Genomic DNA, 18,185 nt, shown 5'->3' with positions numbered 1-18,185 from the left:
TAGATCAATTAAACCAAATCAAACTGATCAAATGACACCTGTGCTACATGGGTCCCACAATATATTTCTTTCTCCCACTGGCAATGCGAAAGGACTACAAAAGTCTTGCATGAAAGGAAATGAAAATATATGAATCACTCTCATGCGTCTCATCTCTAGCCCCTTTTTTTTTTTCTGTAAAAATTTCTAGCCTCTCAATATGTTTTCATTCATCATTTACATACATCATATCACTACGAAAATGACAAATTTCTCTCTTTTTCTTTCTCACACTGGCGAAGTCATCTTATGGGAGAAATTAATCATTCATAGAACCCCACCATGTTACTCTTTTTTTGTCTTTCGTACGCACACACATATGTATAAAACATCTGATGAAAGCAATTAATCATTTTAATAAATCTTCCATTACTTGTATCAACAAATGTTAACCATATGTGTGTTTGTTGTCCTCTCTAAGCTTCTAATGCAGTCCATTAACATCAATATCCATGGAGGAACCAGATGTAAAACTTTCGATGGAAGAGTTTAAATTTATATATATATATATTTTTTGGGGGGCTGGGGAGATAATAAACAACGTCATTGAAGAGACTAATCACTATGTACAAAACTTAGAGTGATAAGATTCAACAACTAGATATTGGAAACAGGCCAATCAGTCACACGGCAATGATATTGCCCTTCTAGAATGGATTTGTTATTTTATGTGAGGTTTGTGCAGTCCTTGGCTAAGGACAACATTGCATGCTAGTGAGAGGGTAACTGGCACTGTCAAACCACAACTTGCATGGTCCATCCCATCTCATTTTTCTTTCTAGATTTGGAATATGAGACCCTTGCACTCTGAAAAAGATTGCTTTACTGTTTTGCGGATTGCATCGATTATGTGTAAGTAGAAACGGACAATCAAAAGTTAGTGAAGCTAATTAAAAACCATAACACAAGTTCTCTTTCTTCGATGAAGCCCTAGATTTAAAATATTCGCACGTTAACTGAAAATCTTATAGACTTTCAAATTTCTTATGTTCTTAGGAAAATGAATGTAATAATTGACATCCCAGTTCAGAAGGCCATTTCAGTTGAGTGCTCAAAAAATTGATCGCATTCTAATGAGTGGTTATTAGGGCTTTGTTCAGCCACTTCCTTTTACTCCTTATGAATGAACAAAAAAAAAAAAACTGACACCATCGAAACTAGATGTTATCTTTTAGGTAATTCATATTTCCTGGTTTTATAAATCACAGAAAAAACTAAAAATAGAGTGATTGTTGCTTACCCAATCATGTGAAAATGAAAGGAAAAGATAGATAATTAGATCTAGATGAGTTGATAAATGATAACTCTCCATCAAGTGTTCATTTATTGAAGAGAGAGAAAGAGATTATTTTTGTAATCAAATCACAAAAGAAAGTCATTATCAACTTAATCGTGGTGTTGGCCTATTGGGTTTGGCTGATGTAATAACTAAATTTAGTAAATTTGGGCCGAAAAACCACCCAAAACCCATAGATAGAGGTTACCCGTTTCCGGTCCCACCTACCCACGTGTCACAACCCGATTAGCCCACCATCTCATGCTTCCACCTCTTCACTTATCTATTCGTCCATTAAAATAATATTTTTCGTCTTTAGTTCCTAATTCTCTTAATCCATAATTATAGAAAGAATATCCGATGACGTGGACCTTTTTCCTGGCCAAAGAACAACATTTGTTTTGTCCTTAATCCTGATTAATATGTCATTAGAGATTCACCCATGTTTGGGAAATAATTTTTCTAGAAGTTCTTATACTGAAAAGAAGAAAAGAAGTTCAGATTTTTTTAACTTAATTATTTAAATAATATCAGTGGGATCTTCCATGCACCGACCAATGGAATCCAAGGTTAGCAACGAAGAGATTCTATTAATATTTCTTTAAAAATCATAATTATTGTGATAATCCTCTGGCAAATTTTAATTTATCTACTAACACCTGCCGTTCATATATTACCGCAATTCATGACGTGGCAAAAACTCATTGGCTAACTTTAACTTTAAGGTAAAGAAAACAAATATGAATTTCAGATTCATTTGTAGTTGATGAGCATCTGAAATAACTGAAATATCATGCTGTCATCAAGATCGTTCATTTGGAATCTTTAAATTTAGTATCATAGATATCATAGGACACATACGTATACGTATGCCTTGATCCAAGCTTATACGATTGAACCGTGGAAGTACGACTGGGTCCGATCCACGACTCAGAGTCGGGTTTCTCTGGATTTCCATGGTAATAAACCCTTGCAAGCCACGACGACCCGGCCCGTAAACCGAATTGATATATAAATGATAAATCACATCACATGGTGGGACCACTAATCCAATGGTAGATAAAGACCCTTATCCACGATCTAACTGCCACGTGGGAAACCGGGAAATTGGAATTTACAAGGGAAAAGGGAAAAAACTGGACTTTCTTGTACACGTGGCGTTTTCTTGCACCGCACTCACACACAATGATTGGAGTGGATTTGGTAATTGAGAGACTAGATCCGGATCCAACGGTTGATTAAACAACACGTATTGATCGATGCGTGCTTAATATCCTTATACTGTGATTGGCAGAAGCAATGGAGTGATCGGACGGTGCATATGTTCTTGAAAGGAATGTACGCTTCCGTATCTGCCGTTGGATATGTGATTCCGATAAAATCCAATCGCTTGGAACAGTAAAATGGTTCTATACTTCTATGTCCTCAGAGGAGTCTATAAATGGAGAAGACGACGAGGTGTCAACGAATTTCCTCAAAGTGACGGATGAAGAACGAGAAGTTGCAGAGGGAGGAGGAGAAGAAGAGGTAGAGATTTCTTAGCGGTTTAGGTGTTTTCTTTTTCACCTTGATTTTTTTTTTCGTGTTTGAGAGGAAGAGCAATTGGTTACTTGGTCTGGATTTTGAGTAAATCGAAGGGAAACTTTTTCGTCTAGGTTCGAAGTTTTTGAAGAAAAAGGCAAGCATTAGGGTTTCTCAATCATGTTCTTGAACGTTTTGAGGTGGTTCAAGAAGTGAAGACCAGGGGGAAAATTTTGTTTCTTTATTTTGGGTTTTTGAAGATTTTGGTATTGGTCTAGTTTTGCATCCAGAAATCGTTGTGCTTCACTACGCTACTTCTCTGATTTTTAGCCTTTTTGTTTGGTGTCTGAGTTCCATTTGGTTTGTTTAGCCTTCTAAGTTCCATCTAGTTGCGTTAAATCCGGGTTTAATTCAGTGAAAGAGGACGATTAAGGAGAGAGAGAGTTCTTTGGAATTCATTCGAGTTAAGAGTTTTGCTCTACTTTCTCCCATTTTGAAAGCATGTTTGAAAACTCCTTAAGCTTTTTCTCTGCTAGATTGTAACTGCTTTACGTAGTTATCCTTTTTCTTTTTTTGGATCGATCACAGCCTATCCCTTTGTTGGCCAATTAATATCTCATCTATTTTTGATTTGTTATTTGAAGTGGATCATTTATTCCTAATTTGGTGCTCTGTGCAGTAACCCGAAACGAAGCGATTTTCTTCTTTTCGGATTTCAATTCTTTGGCCACAAAATCACTGAATCTATTCACAAATTTTCTCCCTCAAGCAACCTTTTTGCTTTACGACTGATACGGAAGCAGTCTGCTTGCATTCAATCTCATTTTTTTGCTTCCTTTCCAAACTATTGATCAGATTTTTTTTTTCCACTGGGTAGAATGTCTGTGGCTTTCCCTCGGTTTTCATGGTGGTTGTGGGGTGGAAAAGATAAAGAATCTACTGCGTCCTCCAGCGCTTCTTTGAATTCTTCATCTGATTTGGGGTTGGGTGGGCGAGAATCGGACACTATTAAATTTCCTTCAATGAAGGGCGGAAAGATGCACTCCCCCCAGAGAAGGATTAAACGGAAATGGCACAGCCGAGAAGAGCGAAGAATTGACAGGGAATATGATGTGGTTTTGGTTCCATCAGATGGTGGGTGTATATCAGGATCTGAATCTGATGACTCTGATTGGTCGATTGGTTGGTTGGAACCCCATGCCCCTGATTTCCTGAGCGATGACGATGAGACAGAAAGCAGTTTTGCTGTGCTGGTTCCATGCTATGGCCGTGGTCGGAGGGAGCTGGTGGAGATGGAAAGCCCCAAGAACCAGTTTTTGGGCGTCATCGGAAACCTACCAAATACTGCAAATCATTTCATAGGTAAGCTTCGTTTATTAACATCTATTTCCTACTTTTTTTTGCCTCAAAACTTCATTATGGTTTCTGCAATTTCGTATTTTTTTCCCCCATCATGTTAGTGTGATTCCCCCCTTTTTTATTGAGGATTTTTATATTTTGGGAAAGAAACATTCTTTGAGGCTTTCAAGTATATTAAGAATTTTGAACACGATTGCCAATGTTAATTGTTGTGAGATTACTGTCTTTAAGAGACAAGAATAATTTTTGAAAGCTAAGATAATTAATAGTTATAATCGTTGCTCGAAGTAATATAAGTGTTCCTTTCTTTCATTAACTTTTATAGTTTCCCGTTAGTAATTCCATTTGAGGGGAAAACTCATTTTTGGCAAGGTTCACTACTTTTCTGTCGTATTATCTTGCACCTTTTCTTGCTTTTTGACCTTGCTCGTTGGTTCTACAGTAGCCACGTAACCTTAATGAGTGAGTAGTATAAAGGCAGATAAAAGTATTTAAGTAATATTAGTTGAACCACCCAGCTATTATTTATGCCTGTTCTATTCATTATCTTAAATCTTACCTCACTTGTGAAGCAGTCTTTTGTTAGTTTTTGTTCTTGGGTATATCTCACTGAGTAGTTTACCCAAAAAAAAAAATCTCACTGAGTAGCAGCAGAATCCCATTTTGGCTCATATGATATATATTTTTGGTATTTTTTGTCAAAATGATAGAACTTTGGTTGGGTGGAGACTACAGCTGTTTCTGGTCATTTTAATTTTAAACTATAGTATGATGTGAAATAATGATATTCTTTCTCCTCATACAATGCTGGCTTACTTCAGAGGGATAGTAGTGCAGTACTTTTAGATTTTTAGTTTTAGAATTAAGATGCTAGGTAAATTTATCAGCTAATCAGCAGCAACATGGTGGTCTCTCCCACCTGGAGTAATTATTTTAAGTTGCTTTTGCCCTTTTTTAGGTTAGACTGCCAATAAATAATCTTGAACTGTTAAGATTTGCAGTTCACCTGAAAGTTTGAAATCACAGGAAGTTGGAAGAGAACATTAAGCATTTACTGTTTTATTGTGGAATATGCTGTGTCTTTCTATTACTATATTGTTGAATTCCAATTTCAGTTTATGAGAATACAAGTTTGTCTATGCAAACTCATTCCATGCTATTTACTTTTCATTTGCAGAAAGCAAGAAGTATATGGAAGACTGGCTATCTTCTCTTCAGAACAACTGAGGGTTGCTGGTGGTTGTTCTTGTAAGATTGGTCCTAGTACTATGTTTCTGTTTCTTCTATGTGGTTTGAAAACCTACTGTGTTTTCATATAAAGAAAAACAAAAAAGGAAAAAAATGAAAACAAAGAAAAGAAAAAAGTAGGCCGGTGGATGGAGTGGAACAAAGAAAAAGCTCTGAAGGGAGAAGAGAAAGGGAGAGAGGGGGGGGGAAGCTTATATGAGGTTCAGCTTGAAATCATGAGCAGAATTGCAACTTCAAAGAAGATATGAAAAAGAAGAGGAAGTTACCAAAAGTTGGATGACTCCTGGGCCTGCTTTATTTGTTTTTTCCTGTGGCTTGCAGTGTGCTCTTTTTCTCCTTCCAGATTGAGGGAATATTTGAACAGAGAGCAAGAAAAACATTTTTGGGGGGAGCAGTGGTGGGGTTGGTGTTTGGACTTTGGAGTCAGTCTTATATTCTTTCATTGTAAATAACCACTATGATGTGAAAGAAAAATGTAAATAGCCACTGTACATATTGAAAGCAGCATGTATGTGCTCAAGTTACTGCTACTTGTAAATAATATATAGTACTTGAGTTACTACTACAGTTTTCTTCTACCTTCTATGATGTTATTGGTTTTCCTTGGGCTTCTAATTCGCACTAGATTGTCGCCCTTGTGTTCTTTGGGGGACATAGATGATGTGTATAAATCTTTCTTGATTGTTAGATTTGTATATCTTGCTTCCAAGTCTTCCTTCTGTTCAACACAAATCTGCATGAATAATAACCAGCTAGCAAGAGAACTCCCTGGTAAGAAGATTGTTGATGTCTGAGCAATTTGGTTCCTGATCATGTGCTTGACTAACATAATGAAGGTCAAGAAACAAGATGCTTCCTTATGTTCATTTGATAAGCACAGATTATACAATCCAATTAGTGGTAGAATGGGGGAACCCATCATCAATCTTTGTGCGGTAAAGCTTTCTCTGTATCAGTTGGGTTGCTGCTGGGCTCTGCGTGTACCTAATTCGATTGTCAGCAGCACAACTGCTAACTGTGGATTGTGAAATATCGAGTGGCCTTTCCTTCTCATGCTTGTCAGTACTTTGATGAATAAGATCTTTTGAGGTCACAGTTGCAGCTTGCAAGTTTGTTTGAAATGGTGTTTTGTTAGTGAAACTGGGAACCCCTGGGTAATAAATGTCTGCTTGTGATTTTCTTGATGTACCAAGAAGTCTGATGTTGGAAGGCTGTTTCTGTTTAAATTGCTTCAGAAGTGCTACAGAGGTTCAATTCCATTGCTCACCAAGTGCCTAGCAACTGTAAGCATCAAAACAAATAGCAGAGCATCTGTGGCTGGAAATAACAGGAAAATGGGCACCACAAATCTCAAAACTCCACAATCAGCTGCGGGCATCAATCTCAAAAGGGGGCATCTTTAAAATAGCTTTGCAGAATACCAGAAGAACTTCCTCTCCACTCAGAGATTCAGGACTACTTTTTCTTTCTTCACTCACAATTTTCATACCCAAATCTTAAGGACTCAAAAGTCCTCCTTTTCTGCATAATTGGTGAATTTTTCGGAGTGGAGTGGCTCATGGCAAACAAGTCTTGTCACTCAAAAGTCAGTGAACTAGTGAAGAACACAGACAGTTGATAGGAATTATGATGTTGTCTTGAGGCTCTGAAGCCAATCAATTTCTGTTAATAGACCTGATTTGCAAATTTTTGGGCCCTCATTGGTTATATTTCTACTCCGAACAAAAATCTTTTACTTTCTTCCATTCATAATGCTTCTGTTTTGTCCAGTAACATGGCTGGAAATTGATATTCAATAGTTGAGTAGACTTTCACATGATCTAGGTTAGTCATATATCCAATCAAGGGAAGTCATTCGTTATCCTAGATTGTGTTGTCTCCCCTCTTCAAAAACAAGGGTAGGAACGTCTTTTACTATTTGAAGACAATTCTTTTGCCTTTCAATTAAATTTTTTTCTGTAAATGTATTTTTGGCATTGTGGTGACAGCTTCTTATGCAGGGCAGGCCATGGAAGTCTTGCGTTTTAAGCCGTAGTCCCTCCATAGAGAGACTTGAGAAATTCTTACTATTTCTTAGATTCATCGACGAAATTTGATTTGGTAGGATTTTTTTTTCACATTTTTTTCCCACAAAAAACATTTTATTATAATCCTCTTTGACCCCGAATTTAGAGTATTGTACTTTCATGTGATTCACAGGGTTAACAAGTAATTGATATTTTACGATGAAAGATATAGTCCTGTACTTGTAGTAGCAGTCCTTCTATATCGTATAAACAATCAAAATATGATAAAAAAAAATATTAAAAAAAAAAAAAAAAAAGAGAAAAAGAAGTAGAAAGAAAGAAGAAAGAAAAAGAAGAAAAAGAAGAAGAATCTTCCAAAGATATTATGGTTTGAAAAGTGGCAACATCACCTTTTCCATGTTGTGCAAATGATAAGTGGGTGAACAGGTCATTGGACTTTCACACATCTCTTGTTAGTGGACTATCACTAAGGGAGTTGATGCAGATAGGACCAAACAAACCAAACTGTCTACCAAATGAAGCCTTAAATCTAGCTCTGTTAATCTTTTCTTGGTAGAACTAGTTCTGTTAATTTAGGTGCAGGAAGAAATAGGAAGAGAAATTAATCTGTAACCAGAAAACTTTCTTTTACCCTTATTAAAATGGACCATTCAATCGTGGTCCGGTGATCATTATTATGTCAAATTATAAAAATGAGCCGGCCAATAGTGTCAAAAGAAAATTCTGAGTGATGGAAAGAAGGAAGACATGCTTGCACTCCTTTTTCTTTTTCTTTTTTTCCTCTTCTTTTAAGAGCTGGCCACGTGGACCAGTGCGTGTGTTCTTCCCTCTATGTTCTTGGTTCTCCGTGTAATGCGGGCAACTTCTGTAGTCAAGAACTGATAACAGTTGCTCATGGGTTGCAGTGGATTTGGGCGATCAATCTTTCGCTTAATTGATTCTCTTCTCTTCTGCCTCGAGATTTCAGGAATCTGTTTTACACGTTTTCTATGTAGATCCTCTTCTTCTTCTTCTTCTTCCTTCTTTTCTCTTCTTCACTCTTCTCCTGTAGAACTCGTCCTTTGGCTTCTGTAAAGATTCCACAGAGATGTTGCAGAGAGCTGCAAGCAATGCATACTCTTGGTGGTGGGCAAGCCACATCAGGACCAAGCAGTCAAAATGGCTAGAACACAACCTTCAAGGTTTGCTCAAATGGGCTCTGCTTGCTTTGATTCATCAATGTTCTGTATTGCAATTTCTTCCTGAAAATTCCTTGTATCATATTGAAAGTATAGTTCAATGGGTTTGATACGATACCCTATTAATATTTCTTCTCATCTTCTCTTGTCATCTTCTTTCCCCCTGATTTTATTTGAAATGGCCGATTTGGGAGAATGGATTCTGCTGTAAATCTCCTTTTCCAGTATTTTCCACTTCCCTGGGGGAGGGTCATTTATTACTGAAGTTCTGTTTTATGGTGTATCAACTGAAGTTTTATGTTTTTCATCATCCGATGTGCCTGGCTGCATTATTGTAATTGGCTTGAGGTTGTGAAAAGCAAGAATATACTGCACTTGACCAGATTGGTTTGAGATTCAAGAATTAATTGGATTTGTTGTCAACTATTCCTCGCTTTACCAGTATATTCTTCATTGGTGACAAACTTTTTCTGTTCTTCATGAGATCCAAATTTTCAAAGCTTGAAAGCATTCAGTTTCTACAGGGGAATCGGTTGTTTTCTATTCTGTTCTCTTACTGAAAGATAAAAGCATGTTATTCTCAGAAAACTCAATGTAGTAGAGATGAGGATGTTGAGATGGATGAGTGGCAATAATAGGAAAGTTAATGAAAGAAATGAGCATATTAGAGCTGATTCAGGATTAACTTCAACATATAATAAACTATGAGAAATTCATTTTAGGTTTCATGGCTATGTTCAACACAAGCCTTTAGTTTTGTTTCAGGTTGAAGGAACTTAAAAATCAGGGCAGACCTTAGAAGTGATGAGGAAAAACACAAATGGCTTAGGCCTTGTATCAAGTATGACGTCCAATAGAGCAGATTTGAAGGCTAGGATTCATTTAGTTGGGTAAGGCTGAATAGTTGTTGCTGATGCATTTTCACATTCTCAACTCCTTGAAAGCATCAAGTGTATACACAAACGGATTGTTTTATATTTTGTTCTCTTAGTGAAGCATAAAGCATGCTGTTCTTGATGTCAAGGACCTCAAACCTAATTTTTGTGTGCCATGTAATTGTTTCCTTATGAGCATTTTTGGATATAATAGAAATGGGAATATCATTACTGCTGCTCAATTGGAGTGGTTGCTCTGTTTATTCCAAGCATTTATTTTCAGGATACAAGTTAGTAGAGCAGCTTCAATTTGATACAAGTTCAATATCTTGAATCTCTAACATAGAAAATTTTTACCATTCAAATGCACAAACTTTTGCCTTGGCAGACATGGAGGAGAATGTGAAACGCATGCTTAAACTCATTAATGAGGATGGAGACTCTTTTGCCATGAGGGCAGAAATGTACTACAGGAAGAGACCTGAGCTCGTTGGTTTTGTGGAAGAATGTTACAGGGCATACCGAGCCCTAGCTGAGAGGTATGACCACATATCAGGGGAGCTACAAAGTGCCAACAGCACCCTTGCCAATGTTTTCCCCGAGCAAGTGCAGTTTGCAACGGAAGATGAAGATGAAGATGAAGATGACGATGATGATTCATCAAGAAAATCTACTTCCTCTACCAACCAAAATAGCCTTTTCAAGGGCTTACCTGAATCCCCAAAACTCAACTTGCTGAAAATTCCTAAGTTCCTAAGGGGAACCTCAGCATTACCAACTAAGAAAGGGCAACCCAAGACTGATACTTCATCTACTTCTACATATAATACTGCTTTCAGTTTGCAGATGAGCACAGCTGAGGCACTTAAAGAGATTGATAGACTGCAGAAAGAGATATTGACCCTACAGACTGAGAAGGAGTTTGTTAAGAGCTCATATGAGAGTGGGGCTGCTAAGTATTGGGAAATCGAGATGCGCATCAGTGGAATGCAAGAGGAGGTCCACATGCTTCAAGACGAATTTGGTGTGGCAACAGTAATTCAGGATGATGAAGCACGGGTTCTTATGGCAGCCACAGCTCTGAATTCGTGCCACGAGACCTTGATGCAGTTGCAGGAGAAACAAAAGCAATCTGCTGAAGAAGCAATAGTGGAGTACCAAAGGATTAAAGTTGCTCATAAAAATCTGTGGACAATCAAGAATGGGCTTCTTTGTGATCAGATGGATCAGAGAAATCTATCTGCACAAATAGAATCCACGGGTTCAGGTTCAAGCTTGAATAACTTGGAGGAAGAATTTAATAATCTGATGCAGAAGAGACTCCAGTTGGAAGCCATGCAAGAGAAGACCAAGGAGCAGTTCAACATGAGCTCTCATACATCTCTTACTATGACTGAATTGGCAGAAAAGATTGATGAACTTGTACATAGAGTCATCAGTTTGGGGACTGTAGTCTCTTCTCAGACTGCTCTGATATACAGGTTAAGATCAGAGACTGATGAACTCCATGAAAACATGCAGAACTTGGTTGAGGATGGGGATACTATTGTCAAGGGTCCTGACGATTTTATTGGCAAATTAAAGAAAATGGATGGCAAGCTCTCTGCGATCCAGGATCTCAGTCAAAATTTTGAGGATCAAAACAGCCACCTTCAAAAAGATTTTAGCGAAGCACACCGTAACCTCAACCATCTATCTGAGAAACTGCACTCAGTGAAGCAGGATGAGGAGATCGAGATTCCAGGTTCATCACCTCTGGCAGGTATGGACACTTCCCATGATGCCAAGAGTGAGTCTGGGAAACAGAGAGATATGTTGACTCACGATGATGGATTACAGAGCATAAAGGATGAAAAAACAGAAGCTGAACAGGATATAAATGGTGCTCATGATCTTAGTCCCTCTTCCAATGAAAATGAGCAAGGTAGTGTTCAATCCATGGTGAGCAACACTGTTGGTGATGCCTCTGACAGAGGTGAGGGCTCAAAGCATCAGAGCAATTTTAAAAATCAGGATATTATTCTCCAGGACCCATGGGAGAATAATAGCATCAATGGCATTTCTGATAAGCAGCATTTTGTGGAATCTGATGAAGGGGTTGATACATGTGATACGTTGAAGGATAAAACTGAGGAACAGAAGACATCCCAAACAAATGGTAAAAAATTCAATGCTGACTCATGGGAGATTTCCAACCTTGATAATCTTTGGGATGAAATGCATTCTACAAGGCCTGATGACGAAATTTGGGATTCAGCCAACAACAAAGTTGAGAAGCAGGAAATGTTCTCAATTGTACATGATAGTCATAATATTGATTCGCAGAGAAGTAGTCACTTCAATCCCTTTTCAGAGGATGTGTACTTTGAAAAGTCTGAAGAAGAAGAGATGATGGCTTTGTTCAAGGACAAAGTTGAGGAGCAGGATTCATCCCGAACTACAGACAGTTTTTTCAGTCTTGAATCACAGGGAAATTATGACTCCAATCACCTTCCTCAAAATCTGTACTCCATGAAGCCTGATGAGGTTGTCAAGGTCTCACCTCAAACAGATCTGGGAGCTCTTCTTGATGCCACCATACATGAAAAGGCTGATGCGCAAGAAGCATTGGTGGCTCCTATGGATGTATCTAAGAACTGGAAGGAAACAAAGACAGAAGTGGAAGAGGAGACAGACAAAGTTCAGAATCCTAGCCTCAGAGGTAAAGATGGTGATGATGCTTCCAAGGTAAGGAATACCAGTGTTGATAGTTACCAAAAAGGTGAGGCCTCAGGGGAACAGAACAAAGTAAAGAAGTACAGCTCCTTCCAATTGAAACAAAGCATATCCAATGTTAGCTCAAACCAGAAACTTGAAGAAGAAGATGAACCAAACTGGAAAAAGTTGTACTTATGTCGATTGGAGGATAGAGAAAAAGTTCTACTGGCAGAGTACACTTCAGTTCTTCGGAATTATAAGGATGCAAAGAAGAAGCTTGCTGAGATGGAGAAGAAAAACAGGGAAAATTCCTTCCAAACAAGGGTGCAACTAAGGGACTTGAGACGTGCCAATGCCATTAAGGATGATGAGATTGCATCTTTGCGTCAGAAGCTAAGCTTTCTTCTGACGAGTTTTGAAGGAAACCTGGATATCAGCATTTCAGAATTTAAAGATACGCAAGAGGGTAGGCCGAATGGTGACATGACAGAAAAAGCTAACTCCCATTTTTCCAATCTCCTGGTGACAAACTTTGCCCAGCAGCCAAATTTCAATTTCTCAGATGATCAAAATGTTGCCTCTGTAGTTAGAACCAAGAAACATATTGCACATGGAAGCATGGATAGTTACCAAACGGCAACAGAAGATGAAGAAGAGATCAAGGTGATTCTTGTTGATGAAGCTCACATTTCAACCATTGAAGCGAAATTCCGAAGGGACATTGATGAGCTGTTAGATGAGAACCTGGAATTCTGGTTAAGGTTCAGCACTTTATTCCATCAGATACAGAAATTTGATACTTCAATCCAGGATCTACAAGCTGAAATCTCAAAATTGGAGGAAAACAAGAAGCAGGAGGGCAACACCACCATAGGCAAATACCTAAAATCAGATACCCGACCAATATACAAACACCTGAGAGAGATCCAGACAGAATTGACTGTGTGGTTAGAAAAGAATGCATTGCTGAAAGAGGAGCTACGGTACAGATTCTCATCTTTGTGCGACGTACAGGAAAAGATATCAAGAGTCTCTAAGGCAGGTTCTGAACCTGGAGAAGCGGAGTTCAGTAGTTACCAAGCAGCCAAGTTTCAGGGAGAGGTTCTGAACATGCAGCAAGAGAATAACAAAGTTGCAGAGGAATTGCAAGCAGGTCTGTACCATGTGAAAGGACTCCAGGACGAAATCGAAAAGACTCTTTCAAAGTTTAATGATGATTTCAAGCCATTAGGATTGAAAAGCCAGCATCATCGTCTGAGACATACTAGCAGCCGGCCTCGAATTCCTTTGCGTTCATTTCTTTTTGGTGTCAAACCAAAAATGCACAAACCTTCGATCTTCAGGTGCATTAACCCAACATTGCAGAAACAATACAGTGATATGAATGCTGTACTTCCTCAATGAGTTGGTTTGGTATCATTATTTTCTTCTTCCCACTTTATTGTTTGGGCGGGGGGGAATACATTTTTCCCCCTTTTTCCTAGTTCTGAAACTTCAGAGAAACTGAATATAGAGAAACATTTTGTGTTCTCCCCATGTTCCTTTACATGAAGCAACATTTAAAGGTGCCCTGTAATGGATCTCAGAGTTCCTTAGAGAATGACTGGTTCCCTAATATATCTGAATGGCATCGCCACAAAATAAGCAAGCTCAGGCCCAAATCCCTTCTGATTTTTAAGTTTCACAGATGCTTTACCCATTGGAAATCAAAGCTTATAATGCATATCAATACATTGAACATCTAAATTTGTCTGGAGATGATAGAATCGAATGAGTCTGTTCTTTCACATATTGCAACCACAACTGTGCCAATAGAAGCTCACCGAGCCTACCTTCTGCATCCAGTTTCGGATAACCCATGGTAGCTGAATAACTGGATGCGATGCAGTGGGCAGTGAGAAGACAAGAATGAGATGTTTGCAGGTCTTAAAACTAATATAGCATTCTTGATACGGAGGTAACCCATTGATTTTGGATTTTCAACATGTCCATGCATGTTTATACATTTTGGTATTTGCAGGATGTCTCTCCCCTTCCCACATCCTTTTAGATTGGTGAGAAAGGAAAATATCCCTTTTGTGATATGGAGGAAAGCAGATTATATTAGTGTGCAAAGATTCCTTATACTGGAACTCAAATTCATGACGGCAACAGCCAAGATGAAGCAGATTCTAAGAACAAACGGATCTGAGAAGTTATAAAACACCTTTCTCCATTAAATGGAATTTTAAGTGGAGGATCCTGGCGATGGATGCTTCGTCTTTTATGTCACAAGGTTGGTCCATTCCAGTCCACACCAGTCCAGCATTTACATTTGACTCTCAGTTACATATAGGATCAAGCATCAACTCATTACTAATTCATTTTTGGGCAGAGATGCAGGACTCTGTTCTCAGTACTCAAAGGTGTACTGGAACAACCCATGATTGATCATTCCTTGAACAAGTACTGACCAGATGTTCAGTTGCATTTGCCCCTGAACAAAACCAGGCTACTTTCACCTGTATTTTTCATTACACTTTATTGCTGACAAAGCTTCTGATATGCTGCATGAATTGCTAAGAATGATGCTTAAGCCCTATAGAACATGTGGAAACATAATATGCCTGCAAAATAGTTTATGCTATATCTGCAGCTTAAGTCATGCAAAGTTGGCTTCTCCTTTTGTGATAAATAAAATTGGCTTCTTATACATTTATATCATGAACCAAGTCCAAATCTCATTATTAAATGATCCGTTCCATCAAATGTATGAGCCAAACCTGGAACAGATGGCACTCAAGTATCACAATATACTAAGTCACAATACACTAAGTAATAAGCAAAATACTCTGTTCTGTACAATATTTAAAACTGAAAGTGCATCGATCTGGTTTCTTCAAATCTTAAATCGAGCCCTTCAGGTATGTAAGTAAGGACATTATACTAGATGCTGGATCATGGTACCATCAGTGACCGAGTGAGACTTCCTGCACAACCTTGGCTCCTCTTCCGTTGGCCAGGTACAGACCAACATGATGCATTAGATCCTGCAGTTGGAAAAAGATGAGAATAGGAATCAATGAGAGGACATCAATTCAAATCCTAGATCTTCGAATTGAGAAAGATCAGGAATTCTCACTATTTCTTAGATTCATGGACCAAATTTGATTCAGTGGGATCTTTCACTCACATTTTTTTTTCCCACCAATACTGTTTTCTGAAACTCTTTGACCATAAGTTATATATCTAAGTATAATCAAAACTTCGTTGGATAAATGATGGGTCAATTATTGGAAAAACGCAATAATTACATGAAACTATGAAAGTACAAAAACATGTATTTGTTCTTGATGTGAAAACAGACTGAAGACACCACCCTCAGCTATGACAAGAATTAGCCAAGGAAAACAAGAAAACACAAACTCAAACCCTAACTATTTTGTCAAATTAAACTTCCGAATAAGTTTTCAGTATGCTGATGTTGCAATTAGTTAAGGGTTTATGGCTGCCAAGTAGGAGACAGTAAGTTTCAGCAATATGCTAGAGAGAGTACCTGTGGATGGGCTGTGGCTTTTATTTCATTTGCAACATGCAATGGAAGATCGAATGTTGCACAGCCATGGGAATACACCACCACATCCTCTAGAGGGGAGAGAAAACCACGATTTCTTGCAGATAATGTAGATGCCACAAAATCGAACACGCAGACATCTGTGCATATTCCTACTGCCAATATCTTCACAACATATCCAACATTAGCAAACACTCACACAATGCATTTATCAAACAATTCACAGCAGTGTGACTATTCTCCAACAAAGGAAGGAATACTCACAACTTTAATTTGATTAGTTCGCACCCAATCTATAAGGACATTTGAACCATCTTCCTCAATCGAACCAATAAACCCGTCAATGCACTCTTTACGTCTAATTGTTACATTCTGTTCTTTTTCCAACCATTGCAGATCTGAAGGGGAGGGGGTGTTTTTGGTTGGGACATTAGAGTATATTCAGCAAAATTTTAGGATTCGAAGTAACACCTTATTCTTAGATAATCAGCTTGAACTTCACGTAATTTATAGCCAACAATTTAAGCACACAAATCTTGATTTCAAGTTCTAAAAAAGGAAATCCATTGTGCAGAGAAGGACAAAGAAGTGCAAATACCTGGAATCAAATTTGATTCTTCTGTTCCAATTAGGCAATGAGGAGGGTATGGAGGCTCTGGTTTATCAGGATGATGAGTATCAAGATAAGCCAGGATAGGCCATTTCTTCTCGCAGAACACTCTGGAAAGCCTCACACACTCTTCTACCATTCCAGATATCTGTACGTCAGGATCTCTTGGAGCCTGTAAAAATGCAAACGCCAAACAGTAATTTGAATAAAATCAACCTTCTAAATTAGCCTTGAAACCTAATCAACCTAATTGTAATGAAAATAAAAAACAGATAAATCCATGATCAATTTTGTTCCCCTCCCATTTTCATCCCGCCAAAAAATCTACAAATCCACAACTCCTTTCCAGGGCTTTTCTCGAACCCAAAAACATCTTTGCAGAAACTTTAACCATCCGCGAAAAAGTTGAGTTTTGCCACAAAATTGACGTTGGGTTTCTGATATGGCTCGGAAAGGAAGTTCCAAAAGAGAGAGAAACGGAATGAACACAAGAGCAGCCAAATCAGATAGAGAAAAGAATCGACACGAAACCCACTAGTTGCGAGGTTTTCCGATTTTCAGATACTAAACAAACCCAGCAGAACAGACAATAAGTGAAAGGTGATAGAGATGCTTACCAGATTCCCACCTCCAACGGTGCAGAAGCCATTGACAACGTCCACCAAAACGAGACCGGTGATCACGTCGTCGGACAAAACCAGGGAACCCTGCTCAAGTGGAAGGTGGGTCTTCAACAGATCCATCGTCTGCGATCCCATCTTTGGACACCCACTTCAAGTCTGAAAACAAGAAACAAAGATGAAAATGGAGGAGAGAAAATGGTGAATTCTACAATAGCGACTCAAAGCAAGCATACAATTCTTTTTCCTACGGAGAAGACTGATTGAAATGAAAGTCAACACAGCAAACTATACACTTCTCTTAATATCTTCCCTCATTGCTTTCATTTTCATTCCTCCTCTAATTTGGCATCTTCTCTCTTGTACTGGCTATGATTCCTGAAGAGAAGAAAAAGACTTAAAAATTATCTACCAGGATTTCCAAAGTGGCATGAAACAACGAAGCTTACTTCAACAGCAACGCCGAGAGAAATGAGCCATCCATTTGTCTTCGGATGATGGACATGTCACATCCAGAAGGATCATACTAAATTTAAAATGACTCATCATGTATTATATTTTTAGAATTCTCAAATGAACCAAAAATGCTCATCTCTTGACCGTCCAAGGGTTTCAAGAGCTTAGAGAGAATCAGCAGCAAAGAACTCTTGACATTTTATAATGGTGCCTAAGAATAAGAAGCCAGGGGTAACTAGAAAACCCTTATCTTATAAGTAGTGTAGGCAAGCACATCGTTATTTAATTCTCCGAATAATTCACGAATTATTCTCCATATCCGAATGATTATTCTCCAACTCCGAGTAGTACGATTGTATTCTCTTGAATCCGCATTTTTCCATTGATTCAATAAAATTCTCAACTTTTATTCATATGAATAAATTCACGATTAATTCTTGCCTAACCGAATTAATTGCGAAGAATTGTGGTTAATAACAACATGAAAAAAAGGTGAAAATTCATCGATTTTTCACTCCCAGCATGTCTAGTGTTAATCTTTCTTCTACAAATTTTCTCTATACAATCCTTTTGCAAACAATTTCCACACCCATGAGCTTTTCTACAATTATTCCTTCTACAAACGGTTTATGTATGTTTTTTTAACAATTGATCGAGATTTTAAACTTGAAAACAACAGAAGAAGCCGAGAAGTTGAGTTTTTTTGTCTATAAGCATAGTCCCAAG

The 18,185-nt window shown here is 38.1% G+C and overlaps 3 protein-coding genes across 5 annotated transcripts; 2 read left to right on the top strand and 1 right to left on the bottom strand.

The window, feature by feature from the left end:
- Positions 1-2,765: 2,765 nt before the first annotated feature.
- Positions 2,766-6,490, top strand: LOC149014476 (uncharacterized). Its single transcript, XM_089157010.1, has 2 exons — positions 2,766-4,198; positions 5,373-6,490. The coding sequence occupies exons 1-2, from the start codon at positions 3,715-3,717 to the stop codon at positions 5,420-5,422; spliced, it is 534 nt and encodes a 177-aa protein (XP_089013136.1). The 5' UTR covers positions 2,766-3,714; the 3' UTR covers positions 5,423-6,490.
- Positions 6,491-8,262: 1,772 nt separating this feature from the next.
- LOC149014475 (protein NETWORKED 2D-like) lies at positions 8,263-13,958 on the top strand. The gene is made up of 2 exons (XM_089155627.1): positions 8,263-8,651; positions 9,912-13,958. The coding sequence occupies exons 1-2, from the start codon at positions 8,558-8,560 to the stop codon at positions 13,622-13,624; spliced, it is 3,807 nt and encodes a 1,268-aa protein (XP_089011753.1). The 5' UTR covers positions 8,263-8,557; the 3' UTR covers positions 13,625-13,958.
- An 898-nt stretch (positions 13,959-14,856) lies between these two features.
- On the bottom strand, positions 14,857-17,531 carry NIC1 (nicotinamidase 1). 3 transcript variants are annotated; one of them, XM_089155631.1, is made up of 7 exons: positions 17,453-17,531; positions 17,298-17,381; positions 17,001-17,162; positions 16,372-16,555; positions 16,038-16,171; positions 15,756-15,938; positions 14,857-15,249 (listed from the first exon to the last, which is right to left on the bottom strand). In XM_089155631.1, the coding sequence occupies exons 3-7, from the start codon at positions 17,139-17,141 to the stop codon at positions 15,169-15,171; spliced, it is 723 nt and encodes a 240-aa protein (XP_089011757.1). In that variant the 5' UTR covers positions 17,142-17,162; positions 17,298-17,381; positions 17,453-17,531; the 3' UTR covers positions 14,857-15,168. The 3 variants fall into 3 exon arrangements, with proteins under 3 accessions (XP_089011757.1, XP_089011756.1, XP_089011755.1); XM_089155630.1 differs by having other exon boundaries at positions 17,240-17,381; positions 17,453-17,530; XM_089155629.1 differs by having other exon boundaries at positions 17,001-17,381; positions 17,453-17,530.
- Between the last annotated feature and the right edge of the window lie 654 nt (positions 17,532-18,185).

Source organism: Hakea prostrata, chromosome 5, assembly GCF_041222555.1.
Source record: "Hakea prostrata isolate BN-2017 chromosome 5, UWA_Hpros_2, whole genome shotgun sequence".
Classification (NCBI taxonomy): Eukaryota; Viridiplantae; Streptophyta; class Magnoliopsida; order Proteales; family Proteaceae; genus Hakea; species Hakea prostrata.
Note: the sequence above shows the minus strand (reverse complement) of the source record. Positions and strands in the feature narration are given on the sequence as shown.

Excerpts from the sequence above, each read along its gene's own strand:
- LOC149014476 (XM_089157010.1), top strand. The coding sequence starts at position 3,715 with ATGTCTGTGGCTTTCCCTCGGTTTTCATGGTGGTTGTGGGGTGGAAAA. Across the intron at positions 4,199-5,372 it reads TACTGCAAATCATTTCATAG|AAAGCAAGAAGTATATGGAA; the intron begins GTAAGCTTCGTT and ends TTTCATTTGCAG.
- LOC149014475 (XM_089155627.1), top strand. The coding sequence starts at position 8,558 with ATGTTGCAGAGAGCTGCAAGCAATGCATACTCTTGGTGGTGGGCAAGC. Across the intron at positions 8,652-9,911 it reads GCTAGAACACAACCTTCAAG|ACATGGAGGAGAATGTGAAA; the intron begins GTTTGCTCAAAT and ends TTGCCTTGGCAG.
- NIC1 (XM_089155631.1), bottom strand. The coding sequence starts at position 17,141 with ATGGGATCGCAGACGATGGATCTGTTGAAGACCCACCTTCCACTTGAG. Across the intron at positions 16,172-16,371 it reads AGAATCAAATTTGATTCCAG|ATCTGCAATGGTTGGAAAAA; the intron begins GTATTTGCACTT and ends CCTCCCCTTCAG. Across the intron at positions 15,939-16,037 it reads GAACTAATCAAATTAAAGTT|ATATTGGCAGTAGGAATATG; the intron begins GTGAGTATTCCT and ends TATGTTGTGAAG.